The sequence below is a fragment of the Sus scrofa genome, chromosome 13 (assembly GCF_000003025.6).
Source record: "Sus scrofa isolate TJ Tabasco breed Duroc chromosome 13, Sscrofa11.1, whole genome shotgun sequence".
Classification (NCBI taxonomy): domain Eukaryota; kingdom Metazoa; phylum Chordata; class Mammalia; order Artiodactyla; family Suidae; genus Sus; species Sus scrofa.
The window spans coordinates 80,189,991-80,213,887 of record NC_010455.5 but is presented as its reverse complement, the minus strand read 5'-3'; the positions used below and the strand labels follow the sequence as shown (position 1 = coordinate 80,213,887).

At 39.3% G+C, this 23,897-nt stretch overlaps 1 protein-coding gene across 5 annotated transcripts in view; it reads right to left on the bottom strand.

Annotated features, from left to right (window-relative positions):
* MRPS22 (mitochondrial ribosomal protein S22) overlaps positions 1 to 23,897 on the bottom strand; it is a 225,452-nt gene that overhangs the window by 18,220 nt on the left and 183,335 nt on the right. The window contains exon 1 of one of the 5 annotated variants that reach the window (XR_002337700.1): positions 5,338 to 5,525. The exons of 3 other annotated variants lie outside the window; for them this stretch is intronic. Coding sequence is in view for 1 of the 2 variants with exons in the window: in XM_021069532.1 (XP_020925191.1) it covers positions 5,338 to 5,578 (241 nt within the window). In the remaining variant the exon portion in view is untranslated. Of the gene's footprint in view, positions 1 to 5,337; positions 5,594 to 23,897 lie in introns of those variants that run through there. One more of the 5 variants, XM_021069532.1, reaches the window with a different exon arrangement.

Here is a 23,897-nt window from a genome sequence, read left to right as displayed (position 1 = left end):
AGCAATAGAAAGGAAATCATGAAGATCAGAGAGGAAATCAATAAAAGACATTTTTAAAAAATAGAAAAAAAATATCAATAAAACCAAGAGCTGGTTCTTTGAAAGAGATTAACAAACCTCTGACCAGGCTCCCAAGAAGAGAGAGAGAACCCAAATAAACAAAATAAGAAATGAAAAAGGAGGAATTCCCACTGCAGCTCAGCAGGTTAAGAACCCAACAGAATGGCCTTGAGGATGCAGGTTTCCTCCCTGGCCTCGCTCAGTGGGTTAAGGATCCAGTGTTGTTAAAAGCTTCGGCATAGGTCGCAGATGCAACTTGCATCTGGTGTTGCCATGGCTGGGCATATGCCTCTACTGCCTGGGAACTTTCACATGCTACAGGTGGGAAAGAAGGGAGGGATGGAGGGAAGAAGAGAGAAAGAAATGAAAAAGGAGAAATCTCAACTAATACTGCAGAAATACAAACAAACTGTAAGAGAATACTGTGAACAATTCCATGTCAACAAGTCTGACAACCTAGAAGAAATGGACAAATTTCTAGAAACTTACAGCCTGCCCAAACTGAATCAAGAATAGATAATTTGAACAGCCTGATCACTAGAAATGAAACTGTATAAAAACACTCCCTACAAACAAAAGTCCAGGACCAGACTGCTCCACAGGCAAATTCTACCAAACATACAAAGAACTTATACCCATCCTTCTTAAACTCTTCCAAAAGAATGAAGAAGGAACACTCCCAAAAACATTCTATGAAGCCATGATCACCTTAATACCAAATCCAGACAAAGATACTACCAAAAAAGAAAATAATGGTTCAATACCTCTGATGAATACAGAAGCAAATATTCTCAACAAAATTTTAGCCAACTGAATCCACAAACATATAAAAAAGATTATACTTCATCACCAAGTTGTATTCATCCCAAGTTCACAAGGATGGTTCAACATATGCAAATCAATCAATGTCATACACCACATTAACAAAAGAAGAATCAAAAACCACATGATCATTTCAATAGGTGCAAAAAAAGCATTCGCCAAAACCTAACATCCGTTCATGAAAAAACTCTTACCAAAGTAGGTAGAGAGGGAGCGTTTATCAACATAACAAAAGCCATTTATGACAAACCCACAGCCAATATAATACTCAATGGAGAAAAGCTGAAATCCTTGCTGCTAAAATCTGGAACAAGACAAGGGTGGCCAGTCTCACAATTTTATTCAACATAGTACTGGAAGTTCTACCCACAGCAATCAGACACAAAGAAAAAAAAGGGGGGGGCTGAAAAGGTATCCAAATTGAAACAGAAGAGGTAAAACTGTCACTACATGCAGATGACATGACACTACACATAAAAAAACCTAAGGATTCCACAAAAGAGCTACTCAAATGATAAACGAATTCAGCAAAATAGCAGGATACAAGATTAACATTCAAAAATCAGTTGCATTTCTGTATACTAACAATGAAATATTAGAAAAGGAATATAAAAAAAGACCTTTTAAAATTATATCCCCCCAAAACCTAAATGCCAAGGAATAAACCTAACCAAGAGGGTGAAAGACCTACATACTGAAAACTATAAAACATTTATCAAGGAAATTAAAGAAGATTCAAAGAAATGGAAAGATATCCCATACTCCTGGATTGGAAGAATTAACAGTGTTAAAATAACCATACTACCCACCACCCTGGGTAATCTACAGATTTAACATGATCCCTATCAAATTATCCATGACATTTTTCATAGAACTAGAATAATCCAAAAATTTACATGGAATCATAAAAGACCCAGAATTGCCAAAGCAATCCTGAGGATAAAAAATAAAGCAAGAGGCATAACTCAGACTTCAGACAATATTACCAAGCTACAGTAATCAAGACAGTGTGGTACCAGTAAAAAAAAAAAACAAAACAAACATACAGATCAATAGAACAGAACAGAGGGCCCAGAAATAAATCCAGACACCTATGGCCAATTAATCTGTGACAAAGGAGGCAAGACTATAAAATGGGGAAAAGACAGTCTTTTCAGCAAGTAGTGCTGGGAAAACTGGACAGCTGCATGTAAATCAATGAAACTAGAACACACCCTCACACCATGCACAAAAATAAACTCAAATGGCTTGAAGACCTAAAAATGAGGCATCATAGAGTAAAACTCTTAGAAGAGAACATAGGCAAAACATTCTGACATAAATCATACAAATGTTTTCTTAGGTCAGTCTCCCAAGGCAATAGAAAGAAAAGCAAAAATAAACAAATGAGACCTAGCCAAACTTACAAGCTTTTGCTCAGCAAAGGAAACCATAAAAAAAAAAAAAAAAAAAAAAAAAATTAAAAGACAGCCTATGGAATGGGAGAAAATAGTTGCATACAATGCAACTGACAAGGGCTTAATCTCCAATATACAAACAATTCATACAATGCAACAGTAAAACAAACACAAACGATCCAATCAAAAAATGGGCAGAAGACATTTCTACAAAGAAGATAAAGAGATGACCAGCAGGCACATGAAAAAATGCTCAACATCACTAATTAACAGAGAAATGCAAATCAAAACTACAATGAGGTACCACCTTACACTGGTTGGAATGGCCATCACTAATAAGTCTACAAATAACGAATGCTAGAGAGAATGAGGAGAGAAGGGAACCTTCCTACACTGTTGGTGGGAATGCAAACTGGTACAACCACTATGGAAAATAGTATGGAGAATGCTCAGAAAACTAGTTATAGAACTACCATATGATCTAGCAATCCCACTCCTGGGCATATATCTGAACAAAACTATAATTCGAAAAGATACATGCAACCATATGTTCATATTAGCACTATTCACAATAGCCAAGACATGGAAACAACCTAAATGTCTATGACTGATGAGCAGATTAAGATGTGGTACATATATATATATACACACAATGGAATACTACTCAGCCGTAAAAAGAATGAAATAATTCCATCTGCAGCAACATGGATGCAATTAGAGAGTTTCATACTAAGTGAACTAAGTCAGAAAGAGCACAAATACCATATGATATCACTTATATGTGGAATCTGAAATATGGCACAAATGGGCCCATCTACAGAATAGAAACAGACTCACAGACACAGAGAACAGATGTGTGGTTGCCAAGCGGTGGGATGGACAGGGAGTTTGGGGTTAGTAGATGTAAACTATTACATTTAGAATGGATAAGCAATGAGGAGGGCACAGGGAACTATATCCAATCTCCTGTAATAGACCATGATGGAAGATAATATAAGAAAGGGAGTATGTGTGTGTTGTATGTATGTATTGTATGTGCATGTATGTGTATATATATACACATATATATATTACTGGGTCGCTTCGCTGTACAGCAAAAATTGGCACAACACTGTAATTCAACTCTAATAAAAAAAAGGAAAAAATATTTAACATATCAAGTAAAATACACACAGAATATTTTTCTGCCAGAGGAGAAAATCCTGCCATTTGCAACAACGTGGATGGACCCTGAGGGCATTCTGCTAAGATAAGTAAGGCAGAGAAAGACAAAAACCATATGATCTCATTTATATGTGGAATCTAAACAGCAACAACTCAGAAAAAGAGACCAGATTAGGCTGGGAATAGGGGGAAAGGGGATTTTGTTAAAATTGGATGAATGTGGTCAAAAGATATAAACTTTCAGCTATAAGATAAATAAGTGCTAGGAATACCACATGGCATACATGAAAGTTAAGAGACTAGATCCTAAGAGTTCTCTTCACAAGGAAAATCTTTTCTTTTTTTTTTTTTTAATCTCTGTATGAAGACAAATGTTAACTGAACTTCCTGTGGTAATGATTTCATGATATATGTAAATCCAAGTATGCTGTACAACTTAAACTTATACAATGCTGTATGTCAATGATATGTTAATAAAACTGGAAAAAATTGTAATTTTTTAACAATGTAATTAAAATCACTCCCATACTCATCAATGGCTTCCTACATCATTTAGGGGGAAAAAAGCTAAGGTGATCTGCTTACTTGACTGCATCCCCACTAGACTATGTGCTTTCCCAAGGCCAACATCCTGTCTTATACCGGTCTGGGATCCAGGGTCCCTTATAGTGCTTGGCACACAACAGTACTCAGCACTTACCTCTCCTCAGACAATCTCACCCATTCCCTCAGCTTCACTTACCATTTTTTTTTTTTTTTTTTTTTTGTCTTTTGTCTTTTTTGTCTTTTGTCGTTGTTGCTATTTCTTGGGCCGCTCCCGCGGCATATGGAGGTTCCCAGGCTAGGGGTCGAATCGGAGCTGTAGCCACAGGCCTACGCCAGAGCCACAGCAACGCGGGATCCGAGCCGTGTCTGCAACCTACACCACAGCTCACGGCAACGCCGGATCGTTAACCCACTGAGCAAGGGCAGGGACCGAACCCGCAACCTCATGGTTCCTAGTTGGATTCGTTAACCACTGCGCCATGACGGGAACTCCTCACTTACCATTTTTACCCCAATGTTTCTCACTTAATATGTAACTGCATACCAGACACCTCCACTAGAATCTCTAAGGCACCTAAAATTTAATGGGTCCAAAACAGACGTTTAATTCGGCTTCCTTTCACAACTCCTTACGTCATCTACTCCTGCCTTTCCTCCTCGACCTCTCCTCCTCTCTCTCCCAGCTAAGAAACTGTCCTATAATTAGTCTTCTCTGGCTTGGTGTGTATGACTACTCTCCACTCAACTGCTCAAGCCAGACACTTGAGAAGATACACCGATTTCTCCTTTTTAAACCTAGATTCAAAGTCATAACCATCCTTATCAACCCTACTTCCAAAGTGGGTTCCTAAACCACCTGTTCAGTCTCATTTCCGGACTTTCGCTTATGCTGTATTCACCGTTTGGAATGTTTCTTGTTTTCTCCCTAGCACGGTAAACCAGGTCTCAGCTTCGGTCATATTTTCTAGAAACCCTTCCTCGCCCTTCCATCACCATTTGAGCGCCACTCTGCTCTGCGTTCCGTATCACAGTCCGAGTCACGCTTCACTGCCACTCCCCAGTGGGGCTGGCGTTCCCTCAGGGCAAAACCCGTGTCAGTCTTAGTCCACTTTATTCCCTAAACCCAGCTCGAGGCTTTGCAGAGCGGAGCTCAGGCACTGATGCTTAAGTGAGAGAGCGAACGAACAAACGCGAGCGACGACAGACTCTGCGGGTACAGGAGAGAGCCGCCTGGGTCTAAGGACGCGCTGCGGGAAGGGCCGGGGCGCCCGCGTGGGTCTCCCCAGCCTGAAGCAGGCTCTGGGTCTCCGGCGAGAACGCCCCAGCGGACGTCTGGTGGGTCACTTACCGGACTCGGAGCCGAGCCCACGGCATAGTGTTCCCGTCCCACTGGCCCCGGGCAGAGGCTGGAGCAGGGCGCGGGGCCGGGGCCGAGCGCGAACCGGGAAACAAACCCGCCCCGTGCCGCAAGAATTTGTCTGGAGGCTCCGCAGCAACGCAGACGCTTTGAGGGTAGCCATAATTATCCGGGCCACTAACGCAGGAAGCGGCAGAGAGAGATTCCGGGTCTCGCGCGGTTCGTGCGGCATTCTGGGAAATGTGGTCTGGCGGAAGGAGGATGGAGTAGGAAGCGACGCAACTTCTCTTTATAAAACAGTAACATTGTTTTATTTTACCTGTAAAACAATTTTCTAGATTGTTTCTTGTAAATCGCTTGTTCACACGTAAAAGGTACTGATGTACGCTTTTTCCTGGACGTTTCCTTCGTTTCCATGGCTCTAAATAACAAATTTCCATTTCCTGCCTACACCTTTTCTCCCAGCCCCAGATTTAAATCCAGCTGCCTATTTGCCCTCTCCACGGAAACTTCTCACAGGGCCCCACCCACTACCCCCTCCAAATAACACCTGATTCCAACCAGCACCATCATTCACCAGCAACTTACTCTTTTCTGTTTCTGGATCTTACTCGTCTCTTTTGTAGCTCTTTTATCAATTTGTCCTCAATTATTTTGCTCATTTATCAGCTTGCTTATTTTTCTCATGCCATGAAAACAATGACTTTTTATGTTGTATTATAATATCACTGAGCCTGGTACATACATACACAGCAAACGTGTTGAGTAAATGACTGAATGATTAAAAAAGGAGCCTGTCACTTTCTTCCCAGCTGTCCAGGAGGTCTTATCTTTCCTTATAAGTGCCTGTGCTAACTTATCCCAAGGCCCAGCTACAGAAAGTTAAGTAAATGTTGGAATTAGCTGGACAGACTCATCGTTTAACCTCATCACCCACTGCCCAGTAAGAGCTCTGTATATGAACTCATTCCCTTCTTGGGCAAGGAAGCAGAGAGCTGTAGGCTTGGTGCTGCATTTAGGCATGATTGCTGCCCAGTGCTTCCCAACACTTCCTCTCACACCTATATGATAAAAGGTGTCAGGGAGTGGTAGTGGGATGCATGCAAGTGTATCCCAGCCATGTCCTTTCTCTGAGACTAGACCACTTACTTTCCCAGAGGATAGGCCTCTGGTGGCTGTGTTTTTCCTATTAACACCCCTGGATATAACTGATTGGACAATGGGTGGACACCTAATGCAGGAGAAATGAATCCGCTGGTTGCTGAGAAATTTATTCTCTCACAGTTCTTGATTCACATAATCTAAAATCAGTATCACAGGGCTGAAGTCAAAGTATTAGCACAGCCATGCTCCCTTCAGAAGGCCTAAGGGAGAATCTCTTCCAGATTCTTGTGACTGCAAATATTCCTTGGCTTATGGATTTATCACTCCAATCTCTGGTTCTCTTCTGTCTGCACCCAACTTCCTTTATTCCCTCTGTAAGGTTATATATGTAATTTCATTTAGGACCCATCCAAATAATCCAGGATAATCTCTCCATTTTAAAATTCTTAACTTGAAGTTCCCGTCCTGGCACAGTGGAAACGAATCCAACTAGGAACCATGAAGTTGCGGGTTCAGTCCTTGGTCTAACTCAGTGGGTTAAGGATCAAGCATTGCTGTGAGCTGTGGTGTAGGTTGCAGATGCGGCTTGGATCTGGCGTTGCTGTGTAGGCCAGCAACTGTGGCTCCAATTGGACCCCTAGCCTGGGAATCTCCATATGCTGCAGGTGAGGCTCTAGAAAGCCAATAAAGTAAAATAATAAAATAAAAATAAAATCCTTAATTACTCATGCAGAGACCTTGTTTCCATACAACAGTCACAGGTTCTAGGGATTAGGAAATAAATATCTTTTCAGGAGGGAGAACATTTTTCAGCCTACCCCAGCTGCCCAGGTACCAAGCAGATTTTATCTCAATATTTCCCACTAAGAAACAGAGAAACCATAGTTGATAGTAGAAGCCTGAAGTGAAAATTTAGAGTTAGGTTGGGAGCAGCCTTTTCCAGCATTTTTATGCTCACTTATGAGTGAGTAGAGAAAGCCAATCTACAGAGAAAGGCAGGAAAATGGAGCAAAAGCAGAGATGGCGGACAAGGAGGACTGAGAAACAGAGATGGAGAAAGGTGCTATCTTGTCCAAAGACACTTCCACTTTCCTTCCATTAGTCTCCTCTATGTGGACTACACTAAGTCTTACTGATCGGGAGACTAAGATTCCTGGTTCCAGCTTAATCCTGGGAATAATGCCCACATCTTTTCGACCCTTAGTCCCTCACCTGCAAAATGGGTATGATGATAGTACCTATCTTGCAGACTCTGAGGATACACCTTCAGGTGTATATACAAAATTATAATGATACAGAGATTAGTATGGCCCCTAAACAAAGATGACATGCAAATTTGTGAAGTGTTACATATTATTGTACAACTACTATGGAAAACAGTATAACAGTTCCTCAGAAAACTGAATATAGAACTACCACATGATCCAGCAATCCCACTCCTGGGCATATATCTGAACAAAACTACAATTCAAAAAGATACATGCAACCATATGTTCATATTAGCACTATTCACAATAGCCAAGACATGGAAACAACCTAAATGTCTATGACTGATGAGCAGATTAAGATGTGGTACACATATACACAATGGAATACTACTCAGCCATAAAAAATAGTGCCATCAGCAGCAACATGGATGCAATTAGAGAGTCTCATACTAAGGGAAGTAAGTCAGAAAGAGAAAGACAAATACCATATGATATCACTTATATGTGGAATCTAAGATATGGCACAAATGGGCCTATCTACAGAACAGAAACAGACTCACAGACATAGAGAACAGACTTGTGTATGCCAAGGGGATGGACTGGGAGTTTGGGGTTTGTAGATGCAAACTACTAAATACAAACATTTAGAATGGATGTGCAATGGGTGATGTGGTCCTGCTGTACAGCACAAGGAATTATGTCCAATCTCTTAGGATAGAACATGACGGGGGATGATATGAGAAAAAGAATGTACATATATGTATGACTAGGTCACTTTGCTATACAGTGGAAATTGGTACATTGTAAATAAACTATAATTTAAAAATGATTTTTAAAAGTATCTTCTGGATATTATGCCTGGTGTTTCCAAAAGGGGTGCAGGAAGGTCATGTGGCAGCAAGTTGGTGGCTTTCTGAAGATCTTCAGAGGGAGAGCTTTAGGGTTATATGCTTATCAGTTAAGATTCTCTAGTTGTAAATGACAGAAATCTTCCCTGAATAAAACAGAGATGGAAATGATGGGAAGGATGTCGACTCTCTCATAGAGTTAAAGGGAAAGCTGAACAGCCAAGTCTCAGGAAAGACTTGAAGGATGGAAGGTCCAGGGTCCCCAGAGGCAAGAACTGAAGAGAATCTCTCCAGGAGGCTGCTGTCAGAATGACCTAAGTATAACTAGAGCTGGCCTTCCAAATTCAGGGATTCCACATCTGCAGGTTCTGCATCCACAAATTCAACCAACTATGGATCAAAAAATTTTAAAAAACAAAATTCCAAAAAGTTCCCCAAGACAAAACTTGAATTTGCCATGTGCTACCACCAATTTACATACCATTTGCATTTTACTTACAATTACTTACGGAGCATTTACATTGTATTGGGTATTCTAAGTAATCTGAAGATGATTTAAAGTATAAGGAAGAATATGTGTAGGTTGGAGTTCCCATCTTGGCACAGTGGAAACGAATCCGACTAGGAACCATGAGGTTGCAGGTTTGATCCCTGGCCTCCTCGCTCAGTGGGTTCAGGATCTGGCGTTGCTGTGAGCTGTGGTGTAGGTCACAGAGGCAGCTCGGATCCCATGTTGCTGTGGCTGTGGTGTAGGCCAGCAGCCATAGCTCCAATTAGATCCCTAGCCTGGGAACCTCCATATGCTGTGGATGCAGCCCTAAAAAGACGACCAAAAAAAAAAAAAAAAAAAGAAGAAGAAGAGATGTGTAGCTTATGTGCAAATACTACACCATTTCATGTAAAGGACTTGCGAGTCCTTGCCTTTTGTATCCAAGGGGGTCCTAGAACCAAATGCTCTGCAGATCTTGAGGGACGCTTTCCATCAAATTCAAGTTCCTGGTGAGAGAAGCTGATTGACTTGAGTGGGACCCTATTTACCCCTTGGAAATGGGGAGAGCTGGCCCTCTCACTGACAGTCCCAAGATAGCTTGGCTGAATCTAGTGGCAGGAATCAATCAGGTCAAATCTGGGAGAGGGCTCATCAGCTCTATAGAGCAAGAACAAGTCCTAATATTTGTAAAACAAAAATATAGTGACATTTTAGTCAGCCAACTATCAGTGATTTTATGAGCTCTGAACTTTATTTCTGTAAAGGACTAAGATTTTTCCCTGGTCTTTTAGAATTCTTCAAGATGAGAGTGTGAGGATAGATGTCAGGGAGAGGGATAGAGACAGAAAGGACAGGGACAGAAGGAGAAAGGTGAGTTTGAACAATCCACAAACCCTTGTAATTTTTAGCAACACCTTTGCAACTTCCGTATAGTCTTCAAGACCCTATCTTTGAAGACTTCCTCAAGGGCTGTACCTGCCCCATTTCTGTCCTCACTCAGAGTGTTTGACCCTCTCCCCATTCAGGGTCCAAACCTCTAACAGGTTTCTACAGACACAAATTCCATGGCCAAAGCCCCTTTGTACACCGAGAAGGGACCAGTAGCAAGAGCAAGTGTAAAGTAAGAAGGGACAAGTGATGATGAGAGGTTCCCGAGGAAGCCACAGGAAATAAGATCATAGGTGGGGATGTTGGTCACTGATGGGAAGAGCCCTTTGTACCAGGAGCAGGGAGTTAAAGATAGGTAGAGTGTGAACAGGTTTTGAGGAGAGAATCAGAGGGCCTTCCTGCCTCTGGCCTCTCCCTAAGCAATGGAAAGCAGCATCACCAGCTGAGAAAAGGTAGTGTTGTGTTGTGAGGAGTAGGAGCGGGAGATCTGAAGTAGCTGATGGGGGCTGGGCACATGCCAATGACACTAAAACTTGAAGCAGTGCAGCACACAGAGTAGTGTGACAGTCTGCAGCTGTGCAGTAGAGGAACCATGACCTGGAGGCCAGGATACTACTCCTGGTAGTTCTCAAGGAAGATGAAAAACATGTGAAGATATGCCTGAATGCCTGTGCAAGTCTGTGTCTGAGCAGAAACCCCTGAGCAACAGTGAGGATGCTGGAAGAGGTGACAAAGCAGAGCCACCTTCCCACTCACTTGGGGCACAGTCTTCTCCTTAGTGCAGTGTGTCCTCATGGCAGATTGGTGAGATAGACAAGGCCAGTGTTGATATATCCATTTCCTATGTATAAGCTGAGGCTCCACAGTTACAGGTCTTCCCAAAGGCCACCAAATTCATTCAATACAGAGATGAGGCTAAACTCTTCAGTCCCCTGCAACTGTTACAGTGGAAAAGCTCTGTTTCATATGTGTTTCATGGGGTGAGGAAAAACACAGACTTGCAGAAATAATAGAGATGGTCTATATTATTATCTCTATCTCAGAATGTGGCCCAAAAGAGAGCAGGCAGGAAAACTGTCCTCCTCCATGAGACATTGGGATGGATGAGTCAGTTTCCCCAAGCCTGGAATCATCAGTTTATCCCCAATTTCCCCCAATTTCTCTTTTCTTCTGACAGCACCTAATGAACTACAATTCTATCCCAAACTGAACCCTCAAAACAGAAATAACTACCAAAAGCCAAGGCTACATCTGTCTGTGATGATAGGCAGACACTCTATGTCCTATAGCACAGGGACATAAATGCCAAAGGCACTTAAACGGGCTCTTTCCTGCCATCCCAGATCCCTCCCACCCCCATGACACAGACCCAGAGTGATCACCCCATGTCACAGCCATTGTGGATATGATCTATAATAGCCGACATTTGGCTCCCCTACTCCCAAGAGCTGGCTGCTGTCAGCTTTGGTATGTGGAACACTTTGTCTGAGGGACATGCTGGCCTGGGTTGAAAGTAATTCCCATCGGCTCAGAACCGGGTGGTCTGTCACAAGGTTATTTTTCAGTTTGATCTGGACTCAGGAAGTCCTTCAGACCGAGGGCTGGTATTTTCAAAGGTTAATAAGCCCATCGGAAATTTCTTTCATGAGAAAATATGATGCATTTGATCGCCCCAAGTTGCATGCAGTTCCAAGATCAGGGGCCTGAGCATAATTTCAATTTAGACTCAGGACCACAAATGTTCTGAAGATTCCTGGGGCCTGGGCTGAGAAAAGGTGACCGAGGGATGCACTAGCTGCTACAGACAGGAGGCCAGAAAGGGTAGAAAGTATATTCTTAGGATGTCCTAAGTGTGTGCTCGTGTGGCTGCACATGCAGTGTGCATGTGCTTGGTGTATATACATAAATGTATATTATGTGTATGTTTGTTCGTCTCCAGGGGACATGTGTATGCATGTGTGTTGTGTATGGGTGGCCATTCAGTATGTATGTGAGTGTACATGTGTGTTCAAGTGTGTGTGTGTACACGTACATATGTGTTGAACATGTGTGTGGTGCTGTGTATGTACAGATGGACATGCATATGTTCACACATCTACATCGGCCTGGGAATGGGGCAGTTTAATGGTGGGAGCTTTGGAATCAGACAGGGGTTCAACTTTGAACTCTACTACAATTTATTAGCTGTATGAGCCCTGCTTCTCACCAACATGGTTTCGTCCTCTCCAAAAGGGGATAATGGCTTCCTCATAGGACTTGGGTGAGGGTTAATAGCCATGAAGCAGATTCTTCCCTGGCACACAGTCAGTGCCCAGCAAGTTGTATATAGTCATTACTATGACTATCACCACCACCACCATCATCGTTCTTGTATCATCTTGTTCCCTGGCTGTGTAGCATTTATTCTACCGCTTTAAAACCCATCCAGGGCTGCAAATGTTTCACATGGAAATGAACTCACTTGAGCTAGCAATTCAGAAAAGTGAGGGGCCATACCAATTCCCCTCACCCAGCATGACTTGGCCCCATTAGTAAATCACAATTTCCCATCAGCTAAATGGCGCAAGTAACCACCCCCGGTCAACAAGCTTTCTTTCTATGCTGGTATGTTTCATAGAGATGAAAGTAATCAAATGGTTATTGGCCACCTTCTGCACATGCAGGCCTGACAGAGGCTCCGTGAAAAATATGAGAAGAGAATACGCATATCCCTGATCTCAACGATTTCCCAGTGGAGCTGCCTTGTTGTTTTTAATAAATAAACAAGTAAACCAAAGGCTTATTCAGGTATAATTGGCATACAATAAACTACACACATATAAAGTCTATGATTTGATAAGTTTTAACCTATGTACACACTATATAATGATCAAGACAATGCATGTCCATCACCTCAAAAGTTTCCACAAGCCCCTTGATAATCCCCTCCCTCCCACTCTTCCTGCACACCCACCTTCCCCAGGCAACCATGCTTTCTTTTTGTACAGATTGGTTTGAATTTTCTAGAGTTCTATCACCTCCAGATAATAATCACAAGCATGAATTTTGGGGCTTTACTCAGCATAATTATTTTAAGCTTCATTCATGTTGTCATGTCAGTTTATCCCTCTTTATTGCTAAATAATACTCCATTCTTTGGATGTACCACAATTTGTCATCCATTCACCTCTTGAGGGACTTTGCAGTTGTTTCTAGCCTTTGACTATTACAAATAAAACTCTTAGGAACACTCGTGTACAAGTCTTTAGACATGTTTTCATTTCTCTTGGGGAAATATCCAGGAGTGGGGTGGTTCAATCATAGAATATGTGTATGTTTAACTTTTCAAGAAACTTAAACTGTTTTCTAGAGTAATTATACCATTTTACACTCCCAGTATTGGAGATGTAGTGGTGAGCATAGCTGCCTTCCACTTTACATCTCCACCAGCAATGTATGAATGTTTTACTTCCTCAACATTCTGACAATTGATATGGTCAGTCTTTTCAAGGTTAGCCATTTTAATAGGTGTGTTGTGGTATTTTGTTATGGTTTTTAATTTGCATAACCTAATGACTAATGATGTTGAGCATATTTTCATGTGCTTATTTGCCATTGATGTATCTTTGCTGAGTTGTCTATGCAAATCTTTTGCCTATTTTTCAAGTTGGGTTGTTTTCTTATTATTGAATTTCATGAATTCTTAAATATTCTGGCTACAAGTCCATATTAAAAATGGTTGCAAATATTTTCTCCTAGTTTGTTAATTGCCTTTGTATTATCTTAATATCTTTGAAAGAGAAATTTTAAATTTATCACTGTATTCTTTTACAGGGTTTGCTTTGCCTAACCCCAGGTCACAAAGGTTTTTTTCTTCTGTTTTCTTCTAGAAGTTTCATAGTTTTATATTTCAAATCAAGTCTATGGTCCATTTTGAGTTAATTTGTTAAAATAGTATGAGGTATGGATTAAAGTATATTTTGCATGTATATGCCAACTCTTCCAGAATCATTTGTTGAAAAAACTATCCTTCCTGCACTAAATTGCCTTTGCAACTTTTTCAATAATCAGTTGTCCATATGCGTGTGGGTCTATTTTTGGAACTTCTGTTCTGTTGTGTTGATCTACTTTGTTTGTTTTTGGCCACTATCATAGCATGAAGAAGTTCCTGGGCTAGGGATCAAACATGCACCACAGCAGCAACCCAACCTGCTTCAGTGACACCACCAGATCTTTTAGCCCACTGCATCACAAGAGAACTGTGTTGATTTACTTTTACATCTTTATGTCAATACCATACTTATTTGTTATTGCTGTTTTACGGTAAACCTTGAAATTAGGTAGTGTTCTCCGATTTTGTCTTTTTTTTCCAAGTTGTTTTGGAAATTTTATGTCCTTTGCATTTCCATATAAATTTTTAAAATCAGGTTTTCAATTTCTACAAAAATCCTTCCTGAAATTCTGATTGAAATTTTACCAACTCCCAGATAAAATCTAAGATCTCAGATCAAATCAAATCTATTCTCTCCAAATCAATTTGGAGGAAATTTATGTCTTAACAATATTGAGTCTTCTGATCTATGAACAAAGTTTATCGCTCCATTTATGTAGGTTTTATTTAATTTCTCTCAGCAAGGTTTTGGAACTTTCAATGTACAGATCATATCTTAATCACACTTATTTCTAAGTGTTTCATATTTTGATGCTATTGTAACTTATGATTTTCATTTCAACTTATGATGTTGCTAGTCTATAGAGATATAATTGATTTTTGCTCATAGATCTGTTATCTGGCAAACTTGCTAAACTCATTTTAGTTCTATTAAGCTGTTTATAAATTCCATCAGATGTTTTACATAAACAATCATATTGGCTATAAATAAAGATACCTAATAATTCTTCTTTTTCAACCTGGGCTACTTTTTTTCTTTTTCTTGCCTGACTGCACTTTCCGGAAGCTCCAGTATAATGTTGGGTAGCCATGGTGAGAGCAGACATCCTTATCTTGTTCCTGATCTTAGAGAGAAAACAAGCTTTCATATTAAATGTGATCTAGGTTTTTCATAGATGTCCTTTGTCAGATTGCAGAAGCCTCTTTATTACTAGTTTGTTGAGAATTTTAGGAATGAATATTGGGTTTTTTTGTTTGTTTGTTTGTTTTGCTTTTTAGGGCCACACCACAGCATATGGAGGTTCCCAGGCTAAGGTCGAACTGGAGCTACAGCTGCTGGCCTACGCCACAGCCACAGCAATGCCAGATCCAAGCTGCATCTGCAACCTACACCACAGCTCATGGCAATGCTGGATCCTTAACCTACTGAGTGAGGCCAGGGATCAAACCCACAACCTCATGGTTCCTAGTTGGATTTGCCTCTGCTGCGCCACAATGGAACTCCAATATTGGATTTTTAATCCAAAATTTTTTAGAATCTGTTCAGATGGTCACAAGGTTTTACTTACATTGCTTTTTTTGTTTGTTTTGGGTTTTTTTTTTTCCTTTTTAGGGCTGCACCCGTGGCATATAGAGGTTCCCACTGGGGTCCAACAGAGCTGTAGCCGCTGGCCTGTGACACAGCCATAGCAATGCCAGATCCGAGCTGTGTCCGCTACCTACACCACAGGCCACAGCAACGCCAGACCTTTAACCCAATGAACGAGGCCAGAGATGAAACCTGCATCCTATGGATACTAGTCATATTCGTTTCCACTGAGCCACAATGGGAACTCCCCTATATAGTTTTTTTTTAAGAAAGTGATTTATACTGATTGATTTTTGTATGTTAAACCAACTCTGCATTCCAGGAATAAACCCCAGTTGATAAGAATGTATCATCTTTTTACATATTGCTGGATTGATCTAATAAAATTTTGTTTAGAATTTTTACTCTATGTTCATGAAAGAAATCAGTCTATAGTTACCTTTTCTTGTAGTGTTTTCTGGTGTTAGAATCAGGGTAATACTAGCTGCACATAATAAACTGGGAAGTCTTTCATCCTCTTCAATTTTATGGAAGAGTTTGTGTAGAATTTATATTGTTTCTTCCTTAAATGTTTGGTAGAATTTACCAGTAAAGCCATCTGGGCCTGGAGGTTTTACTGTGGGAAGGTTTTTAATTAAATTTTAATTTCTTTAGTAGATATATGGCTATTTGGGTTTTTTTTTTTTAAGATTTGGTAGTTTGTATATTTCGAGAATTTTTTTCAAGAAATTTGTATAGCTAAGTTGTCAAATTTACCAGGAAAACATTTTCCATAATATTAACCAGCTTTTTATTACATGTAGATTCTGGAAAGATACACCTTCTCTTATTCCTGATATTAGTAATTTGTATATTCTTTTCTTCCTAATAAGTCTAGCTAGAGATTTATTAATTTTATTGATTTCCCAAAGAACTAAATTTTGGTTTCATTTTCTATTGTTCTTCTGTTTTATATTAATTTCTATATTGCTCTTTAACCCCTTTCTTCTTCTTTTTCTAGTTACTTAAGGTGGAAACCAAGGTTGTTCTGAGATCTTTTTCTCTTATTATATTATACATTATATACCTATAATTATATATAGTGTTTCTCCTTAAGAATTGCTTTAGCAGCATCTCATAAATTTTTATGTTGTTTTCATTTTAGTTCAAATCAAAATAACCTAAAAATTTTCCTTTTAAAATTTCTTCTTAAAGAATAAAGATTAAATCCATGGATTACTTACTAGTATGTTATTAGATTCTCTATATTTGGTAGTTTTTCAGATATCTTTCTGTTATTCATTTTTTAATTTACTTCCATTGTGGTCAGAGAACATGTTTTGTATGACTTGAAACTTTTTAAATTTATTGAGATTTGTATTATGGCCCAGAATACAGTTCACCTTGGTAAATACTCAGTACACATTTGGATATCTTTGTTATTAATTTCTAATTTAATTCCATTGTAATCTGAGAGCAGGCACCATATGATCTCTATTATTTTAAACTTGTGAAAGTCTGTTCTATGGCTCAGAATGTGGTCTATCTTGGTGAATGCTCCATGCAAGCTTGAGAAGAATGCATAGCCTGCTATTGTTGGGTGAAGTAGTTAATAGATGTCAGTTATAGGAGTTCCCGTCATGGTGCAGTGGTTAACGAATCCAACTAGTAACCATGAGGTTGTGGGTTAAGGATCCGGTGTTGCTGTGAGCTGTGGTGTAGGTTGCAGACGTGGCTTGGATCCTGTGTTGCTGTGGCTCTGGTGTAGGGCGGTGGCTACAGCTCCAATTTGACCCCTAGCCTGGGAACCTCCATATGCCGTGTGAGCGGCCCCAGAAAAAGGCAAAAAGACAACAAAAAAATAGATATTAGTTATATCCAATTGATTGGTGGTGCTATTGAATTCAATTATGTCTTTACCGATTTTCTGCCTGCTCGATCTGTCCTTTTTCAATAGAGTGGAACTGAAGTCTTCAACTGTAACAGTGGATTCATCTTTCTCCTTGCAGTTCTATGAGTTTCTAACTTACATATTTTGATGCCTTGTTGTTAGGTACATATGCACTTAGGATTGCTATGACTTCTTGGAGAACTAACCCACTTCTCATTATACCGTGCTCTTCTTTACCCCTGATAACCTTCCTTGCTCTAAAGTTTACTGTCTGAAATATAACTACTCTCACTTTCTTTTGATTAGCATTAGCAAGGTATGTCTCTCCCTATTCATTTACTTTTAATCTATGCATGTCTTTATAATATTATTATAAAGTAGATTTTTTTTATAGATCGCAAGTTTTAGGTCTTTCTTTTTTATCTACTCTGACAATCTCTGTCTTTTATATAGTATATTTAGACCATCACCATTTAAAACTTTTGTTGTTATATTTGGAAAATATTTACCGTATTTGATATTATTTTCTATTTGTTGTCTTTATTCTTCGTTCCTATTTCTGTCTTCTAGTCTTTTTCTGACTGTTGTTGTTTTAGTTGAGCATTTTATATGATTCCATTTTCTCTCCTTTTTAGCACACTGGTCATATTTCTTTTTTTAGTGGCTGCCTTAGAGTCTGCAATATATATTTACAACCATTCTAGGTCCACTTTCAAATAACACCATACAACTTCATGGGTAGTTGTAAGCACCTTACAGTAACAAAATAATCCTAATTTCTTCCTCCCATCCCTTGTATCATAGCTGTCATTTATTTCACTTATACATAAGCATGTGTAATCTATTGTTGCTTTTATTATATTGAACAAACTTTTATCTGCTAGCTCAACTAAGAATTAGAACAAATAAGTTTTTATCTTCTCTTATTCCTTTTCCAATGCTCTTCCTTTCTTTGTGTAGCTCTAAGTTTCTGAACTATTTCATTTCCCTTCTTTCTAAAGAACTTATTTTCACTATTCTGTATGGCAGAAACTGACATAATACTGTAAATCAACTATACTCTAAAAATAAATTTAAAAATAAAAACAAAAACAAAAACAGGAGTTCCTGTCATGGCTCAGGGGAAACGAATCTGACCAGTATCCATTAGCATGCAGGTTCGATCCCTGGCCTTGCTCAGTGAGTTAAGGATCCAGCATTGCCATGAGCTATGGTATAGATTGCAGATGTGGCTCAGATCCTGTGTTGCTGTGGCTGTGGTGTAGGCTGGCAGCTGCAGCTCTGATTCAACCCCTAGCCCGGGAACCTTCATATGCTGTGGGTGCAACCTTAAAAAGACAAATAAATAAATATATTTTTAAAAATTCTTACAAGGCAGGTCTACTGGCAATAAATTCTCTCAATTTTTGTTCCTCTGAGAAAGGCTTTATTTTGCTTTCACTATTGAAGGATAATTTTGCAGGGTACAAAATTATAGATTTATAGGGTTTTGTTTTTTTTTTTTTTAAAGAAAAATCTCTCAACACTTTATATGTGTCACTCTACTCTTATTGCTTGCATGGTTTCTGAGGAGAAGTATGATATAACTTCTGTCTTTGCTACTCCATTGGTAAGGTGTTTTTCCTCTGGGTTCATTCAATACTTTGATTTTCTACAGTGTATATATTAAATGTCTAGGTGTAGATTATTGGACATTTATTATGGTTGGTGTTCTATGAGTTTCCTGTGTCTATGTTTGGTATCTGATATTAACTTGGGAAAAACTCTTATTCACTATTTCTTCAAATATTTGTGTTCCTTTTTCTTCTCCTTCTGGTATTCCTGTTATATATATGATACGTCTTCTGTGGTGGCCCCACAGTTCTTGGATAGTCTGTTCTGCTTTTTCGAGTTTTTTTTGCTCTTGGCTTTTCCTTTTGGATATTCCTGCTGACATATCTTCAAGCTCAGAGATTCTTTCCTCAACCATGGTGAACCCACTCTACTGAGTTCATCAATGCATTCTTCATATTTGTTACAGATTTTTGATCTCAGGCATTTCTTTTTCTTCTTAGAATTTCCATCTCTCTTCATACATTGCCCACCTATGCCTTCATGCTGTCTACTTGTCCATCAGAGCCCTTAGCATGTTAATCACAGTTAATTTAAATTTGTCTTCTAATAATTCCAACATTTCTGCTATGACTGAGTCTGGTTTGGAAGCTTGCACTGTGTCTTCAAACATTTTCCCCCTTTTAGTGTGCTTTGTGATTTTTTTCTTGATAGAAAGACATCATGTACTGAGTAAAAGGAGTTGCTATAAACAGGCCTCAAGTAATTTGGTGAGATGTGGAGAGGGAGGAAGTTCTACAGTCCTATGATTAGGGCTGGGTGTCTTAGTAAGCCTATGCCTCAGTGAACTTTACATGTGCTTCTCAGGTTCTCCTCCCCGTCTCAGGTAGGGCAGAATGGCTAATGGAAACTGGAGTTCCATGTCCCACCTGCTCAAGGTCAATTAAGGTTCTCATAAAACCCCAGCAGGTTAGGCTCTAATAAATTAGTTTCTCTTGAGGTGAGGTCTTACTAAGAACAGAGTCTTTTGTTCTGGCAGATTTTCCCATCCCTGTTCAGGAAGCTGGAAGGGTTTTTTTCCCTCTGATATTCATTGTGAGAATGTAACAGAGAAGAACAAACCTGACTCCATATTGGATCTATTTCTTTAGCTCTAACTTTTGTGCTCTACTGTCTGTGCTTAGTCATGCTGGTACTGCATCTTCATAAAGGAATGTTGCCACTGGCCTGAAATACACATAATGTCCTTTCTCAAGGCTCTGTCTTCCAGGCTTTACCTTTAAAGGTATAATGCTTTTCATTCATATAGAGATAAAAAGTGGCAGAACATTTTATTTTACACAATTTTGGAAGTCCTAGCCACAACAATCAGAGAAGAAAAAGAAATGAATCCAAGTGGAAAAGAAGTAAAACTTTCACTGTATGCAGATGACATGATACCATACATAGAAAATCCTAACACAACAGGATCAGCAGTATCTCTGGAGCACTGGGAGCAGGATCAGTCCCTGGCCTGACACAGTGGGTTAAGGATCCTGTGTTGTTGCAGCTGTGGTGTTGGTCACAACTGTAACTCAGATCTGATCCCTGGCCCAGAAGCTCCATATGCTGCAGGGTGGCAAAAAAAGGAAAAAAAGAAAAAAGAAAATACTAAAGACGCTATCCTAAAGACAACTACTAGAGCTCATCAATGAGTTCAGTAAAGTTTCAGGATACAAAATTAATACACAGAAATATCTTGCATTTCTATACACTAAAAATGAAAGCTCACAAAGAGAAATTAAGGAAACAATCTCATTTACCACTGCATCAAAAAGAATAAGATACCTAGGAATAAACCTACTTTAAGAGACAAAAGACTTGTATTCTGAAAACTATAATATACTGACAAAAGAAACTGAAGAGGACACAAACAGATGGGAAGATATACCATATTCTTGGATCAGAAGAATCAATACTGTCAAAATGGCATTTTTCACAGGACTAGAACAAAAATTTTTCATTTAAAAATTTTTTTTATTACTCAATGAATTTATTACATTTATGCTTGTACAATGATCATCACAACCCAATTTTATAGGATTTCCATCCCACAACACCAGTGCCTCCCCCTACCCACCAACCTCTCTCCTTTGGAAACCATAAGTTTTTCAAAGTCTGTGAGTCAGTATCTGTTCTGCAAAGAAGTTCATTCTGTCCTTTTTTTCAGATTCCACATGTCAGTGAAAGCATTTGATGTTGGTGTCTCATTGTCTGACTGACTTCACTTAGCATGATAATTTCTAGGTCCATCCATGTTGCTAAAAATGCAGGTATTTTGTTCCTTTTAATGGCTGAGTAATATTCCATTGTGTATATGTACCACATCTTCTGGATCCCCTCCTCTGTTGATGGACATTTAGGTTGTTTCCATGTCTTGGCTATTGCAAATAGTGCTGCAATGAACATTGGAGTACATGTGTCTTTGTGAGTCGTGGTTTTCTCTGAATAGATGCCCAGGAGTGGGATTGCTGGATCAAATGGTAGTTCTACTTTTAGTTTTCCGAGGAATCTCCATACTGTTTTCCACAGTGGCTGCACCAATTTACAATCCCCCCAACAGTGTAATAGGGTTCCTTTTTCTCCACACCCTCTCCAGCACTTATTGTTTGTAGACTTTTTGATGATGGCAATTCTAGATGGTGTAAGGTGGTACCTCAGAGTGGTTTTGATTTGTATTTCTCTAATAATGAGTGATGTTGAACATCTTTTCATGTGTTTTTTGGCAATCTGTAAGTCTTCTTTGGAGAATTGTCTGTTTAGATCTTCTGCCCATTTTTGGATGGGGTTGTTTGTTTTTCTGGTATTGAGCTATAGGTGTTTATAAATTTTGGAGAAGAATCCCTTGTCAGTCAATTCATTTGCAAAGATTTTCTCCCATTCTGTGGGTTGTCTTTTTGTTTTCTTTAGGGTTTTATTTGCTGTGCAGAAACTTTTAAGTTTGATTAGGTCCCATTTGTTTCTTTTTGTTTTTATTGTCATTACTCTAAGAGGTGGATCTGAGAAGATGTTGCTGTGGTTTATGTCGGAGAGCGTTTGGCCGATGTTTTCTTCTAAGAGTTTTATAGTGTCTGGCCTTATAGTTAGGTCTTTAATCCAATTCAAGGTTATTTTTGTGTATGGTGTTAGGGAGTGTTCTAATTTCATTCTTTTCCATATGGCTGTCCAGTTTTCCCAGCACCACTTATTGAACAGGCTGTCTTTTCTCCATTGTATATTCTTGCCTCCTTTGTCATAGATTAGTTGACTGTAGGTGCGTAGGTTTAATTCTGGGCTTTCTATCCTGTTCCACTGAGCTATATGTCTATCTTTGTGCCAGTACCATATGGTTTTGATGACTGTTGCTTTGTAGTATAGTCTGAAGCCTGGGAGCGTGATTCCTCCAGCTCCATTTTTCTTTTTCAGGATGTCTTTGGCTATTCTGGGTCTGTGGTGCTTCCAAACAAACTGTAAAATATTTTGTTCAAGTTCTGTGAAGAATGTCCTTGGTAATTTGATAGGGATTGCATTGAATCTGTAGATTACCTTGGGTAGTATAGTCATTTTGATAATATTAACTCTTCCAATCCAAGAGCATGGGATGTCTTTCCATCTATTTGTGTCACCTTTGATTTCTTTCATTAGTGTCTTATAGTTTTCAGAGCACAGGTCTTTTGTTTCTTTAGGTAGGTTTACTCCTAGGTATTTTATTCTTTTAGATGCAATGGTAAACAGGATTGCTTCCCTAATTTCTCTTTCTTCTCTTTCATTGTTAGTATATGGAAATGCCATCAATTTCTGTGTATTGATTTTGTACCCTGTGACTTTGCCAAATTCATGGATGAGCTCTGTTTTCTGGTAGAGTCTTTAGGATTGATTCTCTAGGTAGAGTATCATGTCATCTTCAAATAGTGATAGTTTTACTTCTTCCTTCCAATTTGGATTCCTTTTATCTATTTTACTTCTCTGACTGCTGTGGCTAGGACTTCCAAAACTCTTTGAATAGTAGTGGCGAGAGGGGATATCTTTGTCTTGTTCCTGATCTCAGTGGGAATTCTTTCAGCTTTTCACCATTGAGAATGATGTTCGCTGTGGGTTTGTCATACATGGCCTTTATTATGTTGAGGCAGGTTCCCTCTATGCCCACTTTCTGGAAGATTTTTATCAGAAATGGCTGTTGGATTTTGTCAAAGGCTTTTTCTGCCTCTATTGAGAGAATCATATGGTTTTTATTTTTCAGTTTGTTAATGTGTTGTATCACACTGATTGATTTGTGGATATTGAAGAACCCTTGCATCCCTGGGATAAATCCCACTTGATCATGATAGAACAAAACATTTTTAAATCTGTATGGAAACACAAAAGACTCTGCATAGCCAAACTGATCTTGAGAAAGAAAAATGGAGTTGGAGGAATCAGGCTGACTTCAGACTACTACAGATCTATAGTAATCAAAACAGCATGGTACTGATACAAAAACACATATATTGATCAGTGGAACAGGACAGAAAGCCCAGAAACATATCCACACACCTATGGTCAATTAATCTTGAGACAAAGGAGGCAAGAATATACAATGGAGAAAAGAGTCTCTTCAATAAGCGGTACTGAGAAGTTCCTGTAGTGGCTCAGCAGAAACAAATCTGACTAGCATCCATGAGGACACAGGTTTGATCCCTGGCCTTGATCAGTGGTTTAAGGATCTGGTGTTGCCATGAACTGTGGTGTAGGTTTCAGACATGGCCTGGATTCCACATTGCTATGGCTGTAGCATAGGCCATTGGCTATAGCTCTGATTTGACCCCTAGCCTGGGGACTTTCATATGCCGTGGGAGCACCCCCCCCACCAAAAAAAAGCAGTGCTGAGAAAACTGGATGGCTGCATGTAGAATAAAGAAATTAGAGCATTCCCTAACACCATATACAAAAATAAATCAAAATGGATTAAGGCCTAAATGCATGAACCAAACACTATAAAACTCCTAGAGGAAAACATAGGCAGAATACTCTTTGACATAAATTGCAGCAATATCTTTTTGGATCCATCTCCTAGAGTAATGGAAATAAAAACAAAAATAAACAAACAGGGCCTAGTTTAATTTAAAAGCTTTTGCA